Below are 5000 nucleotides of genomic sequence, written 5' to 3'. Positions count from 1 at the left end.
AATCTCATGGTAAAGTGTCCTGCTTAGGGGCACATCAGCAGTGAACTGCCATGCTCTGGGTTTGAACTCACAACTCTGTTTTTTCCAAACCAGTCCCCTTATCACTAAGTCATTAGCACCCCAAATCATCAGATCTGAGAGTAAATTACGCAACCCTGAGATACCCGCGACAAGAAAGTGACAGTAAAATAAGACTGAAACCATTAGCCAAGTGTGCTACGGCCTTGCAATAGTTAATCTGGGCAATAGAGGGCTAAGATTATAGTCTAATCAGTGAATTTTGGATTGTGTGTGTGTGTGTGTGTGTGTGTGTGTGTGTGTGTGTGTGTGAGTGTGAGTGTGTGTTTCTGTGTGTGTGAGTGTGTGTGTGTATCTGAGTGTGTGTCTGTGTGTGTGTGTGTGTGTCTGTGTGTGTGTGTGCGTGAGTTGTCACTGGCAGCTGATTCTCCTCTTCAGGAGTGTCAGCAGAATTACTAAGGGTCTCAGAACCCACAACAGGTGCATGGAATCAGCTAACCCCCATTTGGCCTTGTGTGACTGTCTAGCTGTGTTTTTCAAGTTTTAGTGTCTCAGCATAGATTTCATTGTTGTTTTTGTGTGTTAGCATGAAAGAGGGTTTGACCAGGTGTGTGTGTGTGTGTGTGAAGTGAACTGTTGAACTTTGAGGTGACTGAATTGTTGCTGTATTCTCTCTGTGCTGTAGTGAAATGCTACTCTAGATTAGGCAGCAGGCACTGAGTCACCTGCAGCTATTTGGGTTAACATGCTATGTGAATTCCTTAAACAATCAGGGAGTGTGTGTGTGTGTGTGTGTGTGTGTGTGTGTGTGTGTGTGTGTGTGTGTGTGTGTGTGTGTGTGTGTGTGTGTGTGTGTGTGCGTGCGTATGTGTGCGTGTGTGTGTGTGTATGTGTACGCATGTGTGTGTACCCACACTGGAGTGATATCTTTCCACTGACATGTATGTTAATAATATCTTTATTTGTGTATGTATGAGAGTGTGTTTGTGTTTGTGTGTGTGAGAGAGAGAGAGGGAGAGAGAGAGAGAGAATGTATTACTTTGGCCATCAGTTCCAAAATATCTGAGGGTCCTTTAATCCTAATCCATGACTCCTGTAACCTCATGGTGAGGACAGATTATAGCAGTAGCGCCTTAGAGCTCAGATGGTCAAATTTCTCTCTCTACCCTCTGAAGACTTCATTCTCATGGACTATCAACCCAGACCATCCTCTTACACTCACCCAACTCTCAAACTTTTTCACATTTCAAAGAAGTGAATTTTGTCTTTTGTGCACAAAAAAATCTTAACCTATTTCTAATTTCATCTTCTAATACTTTTACCCCATCCATAACTTTTTGATCTCACCCAACATTCTTCTGCAGTCAGATGAACCTTTACTATATAAATTGCTCTAAATTGTTCCCAGTTCACTACACAGTAAACACAGTGCATTCACAAAGGGTTCTAAAAATTAAATGGGGGATATGTTGTACATAATATGAATGGTTTTTATGCGTTGTAACATGGTCTATATAACTGAACTGGTTTGAAGTGATCAGAGTCCAAAATAGCATTTTTTATTCAGCTACAGCTACTGCATCTTGTTTTTATATCTGTCACCCACATCTCTGTTTTCTGAGATGCTGTAATGTAAGCTCAATAGTGTAAATGTTATGCTAGAACACACCACACTTCCTAAACACATCTCTCATGCTTCTCTCTCTAGATCTGATTGGGTGGAGATTTTGGAGCCTCGCTCTAACGAGCGAATGTATGTGAACCTAACCACAGGTGAATGTGGATGGGCCCCGCCTACAGGCGTGCCTGTGCGTCGCTGTGACGGGAACCAGTGGTGGGAGCTTTTTGATGCTAACAACAACAGATTCTACTACTACAACTGTACCAGCCAGCAAACAGTGTGGCATCGACCGCAGGGTTGTGACATCATACCCCTCGCTCAGCTCCAGGCCATGAAGAGGACCTCAGAGTCAGAGCTAAGGGGCCCTGGGAGAGCCCCAAGGGGTTCTGAATCCAGGGAGGAATGTGGAACGCCTCTGTCAGGAAACGGGGGCGTGGTTTATTCTCGGTCCCTCTCGCAGGAGGTGGAGTCTAGTGGGAGGGAGACTCCCTCTAAAGGATGTACCAGCAGTCTGGAAAGTAGAAGAGAACATAGCAGGTAGGAGTTTCTGTGTGTGTGTGTGTGTGTGTGTGTGTGTGCATGCGTGCGTGCGTGTGTGTGTGTGTGAGAGAGAATAATAGACACACGTACAATGGATGTGAATACACACATATACACACAAATAGGCACACAGTAATATACAGGCACACTACTCATGCACACAAAAACACACTTGGATGTTTGTTTGTATGTTTTGTTCCATGACAAACTGCCATCTGATCTGTAAATACAAATTTTCTACAGCCTAATCACTGTGGTGGTACCTTTAGATTTATAGTATTTTCTGTACTTCATACTTATTTGTTACATGCCAGTGTGTTTTGAATGGTTCTATCTCATGAAGAACAAGCATTGTTTCGTTCTGAGAAGGATAAAAGAGAGTGCGACTGATATTAAAATTAACAGAAAAAAAGAATGATAGACAAACATTGTTAATGAGAACAGGCAGGTAAATTTAGTACCACTGCAAGTTCAGCACGTGTTTATTCTTAAACACAGGGAAACGTCTTATAAATTTCGTTCTTTTGCTTTATGTAAAAACAAAACCTTTCAAATAAAAGGTCATCAGGGTTTCTTTACACACAAAGATGAGTAACGGCTGGCAGTAGTACGTAATCTAGATGGAAAATTCCAAAAACAATGAGAGTCTTAAAAAAAAAAAAGAAAAAAAAAGAATGAGCCACCCAACAGACTTCCTCGCAAAGCGTTAGGAAGACTCCTCGCGCTGTGGTAGCTTGGGGGGCGGCGGTGGTGAGGGAGCTCCTGGAAGGTTTGTTGATCCCTGAAGGGAATGATAGCTGTGTTTAATGGGATTTCTCAATGCACCGTCTCCATTCAAATCTCACTCAGTGGTTTTATCCCCATCTCACCTTTTTCTGTCGGTAATCTCACAGCCTCAGTTGGTAATGATCCTATTAGTGCTAGGAAAGTTAGCCCAGCGCTACGGATGATGCGGTCTGAATCTAACCCTCTAGCATTATCTCTTGCAGTCTAGCATTAGGACAGCTACGTCATTAAAATCTAGGCTGAGTACAAGCTTACTTTAGTACAGGCTAGTATTAAGAAGGGGTATCTTTAAGAGCAAACAAACAAACAAACAAACAAATAACAGTAGTACAGATTAGCATTAGGAAAGGCTGACTTTCATGCAAGCTAACATTTGAACAGGTTGTTATAACAGGAGCAGAGAAATATTGGGATTAGTCAGTACAGGCCATTTGATGCATGTTTTAGATTCCAGTTTATATCAATACTGGCCAGTTTGTACTTGTTCAGTTTTAATACAACTGAAACAAAACAGATTTGCTGAAATTTCAAAAGGGATTTACATAGCCTACAGGCTCCCTCAGTCCCAGATATTGGCCGATCTGACTAATGCCAAAGTCTATGAAGATGAGCTCTTTGCTTGGGCAGCTACTTTGCCAACAACTGAGACCACACCCTGTCTGTTTCTATGAAGAATTATCCATATTGTTTGACTTACAGAACCGAACATCTTTTCGTCTTTGTGTCAAGCGGATTTGATTAGTTTGTCTCAAATGAGTGAATTTGGATAGAAAAAGTTATGACTCAGTTTTAACAGCTACTATGCATTCACTGGCCAGCCCATTGTGAGGGCGTGGTTTAGAGACATCAACATCTGATTTATGGCTCCTGCAACTTAACAAAATGGATTCCACTCTGGTCAGTTCCACTCAAGGCAAACCAACACCATCTGTGCTTTAAGCAGTAGCATTAAGTGTAACTTCCCCGCATACAAACTCCTTATTTGAAATATCTGCTCTAAACACCCGACTAAAAACACATGAAGAATTTTCAGTGTGGTTGTCTTCCATTGTCATGAAGGAGTAAACAACACTGATGTATAATTAGATTAATTTAGAACTTTCCTAAGTAGATGCAGGCTATACATCATCCCCAATAAAGGGAACCAATAATTGTCTACGCTAACACATGTAGATACACTGCCAAGTACAAAACCAGCCCAGCACAAAAGGCAAAAGAGTTCCTCACTTGTATTTTTACCACATTAACGACAATGTAAAACACATGCAAACTCAGCAGGGGTAGATTGGTATGGTGTTTTAGACATCCAGACAGGGTTTTGTAGCAGCCCATGAATAAAATTTTAAAAATTATTATGTTCTTCTGAAAGTGTCTGGATTTATTTGTTTGTTTGCTTGCTTTTTACTGTTTTTTTCCCCTTTTTAAGATTGTTAATTGCTAGTTTTGCAGGGCACATGCAGAGAGAGAGAGAGAGAGATTTTGTAAGGAGAACAGTATCAGATTCTAGACATGCTGATGACATTGCATGACAGTAAAACCCCCTCGCTTACCTTTTATCAACACTGAGAGAACAAAAATGACCTAGTTGGATTTGAAATTGTGTGTGTGTGTGTGTGTGTGTACTAAGATTGTCAGGGTTTCCTGCTATAAAAGTGGCCAATTCCCACAGTTTGAGTGATATACTGCTATACACACATACAAATATATACTCGCTGGTTAAAAAAAAAAACTCTCTTTTTACCCTTCCCTTTCTCTCTACCTCTCTTCTAATTGAACACACAAACACACACACTAACACACACATACACACACCTGTTGGCTGGTGCATGAAGGTCAGTTATGGGGTTCAGTGAATTTGTTGTGGTTTGGCTTGAAGTGCTGGAAACGTGACTCTGCAGTGCTGTGGATGAACAACCTAAAACACACACCCTCATAGTAACAGTATCTCTGTCTATATATGGACACTCCTAACTTCAACCAGCAATATCCCTCCCCCATGGGTGTTTAGGTGTGTGTGTGTGTGTGTCTGAGAGAG

General features: G+C 41.5%; 1 protein-coding gene across 1 annotated transcript in view; it reads left to right on the top strand.

Moving 5' to 3' along the window:
• arhgap46b (Rho GTPase activating protein 46b) overlaps positions 1 to 5000 on the top strand; it is a 54441-nt gene that overhangs the window by 18948 nt on the left and 30493 nt on the right. Inside the window, exon 2 of the mRNA XM_030769649.1 lies at positions 1727 to 2176. Coding sequence (XP_030625509.1) covers positions 1727 to 2176 — 450 coding nt within the window. The remainder of the gene's footprint in view (positions 1 to 1726; positions 2177 to 5000) is intronic.

This window comes from Chanos chanos, chromosome 3, assembly GCF_902362185.1.
Source record: "Chanos chanos chromosome 3, fChaCha1.1, whole genome shotgun sequence".
Taxonomy (NCBI): Eukaryota; Metazoa; Chordata; class Actinopteri; order Gonorynchiformes; family Chanidae; genus Chanos; species Chanos chanos.
The sequence above is the reverse complement of the archived record's forward strand: the minus strand, read 5'-3'. Positions and strand labels throughout refer to the sequence as shown.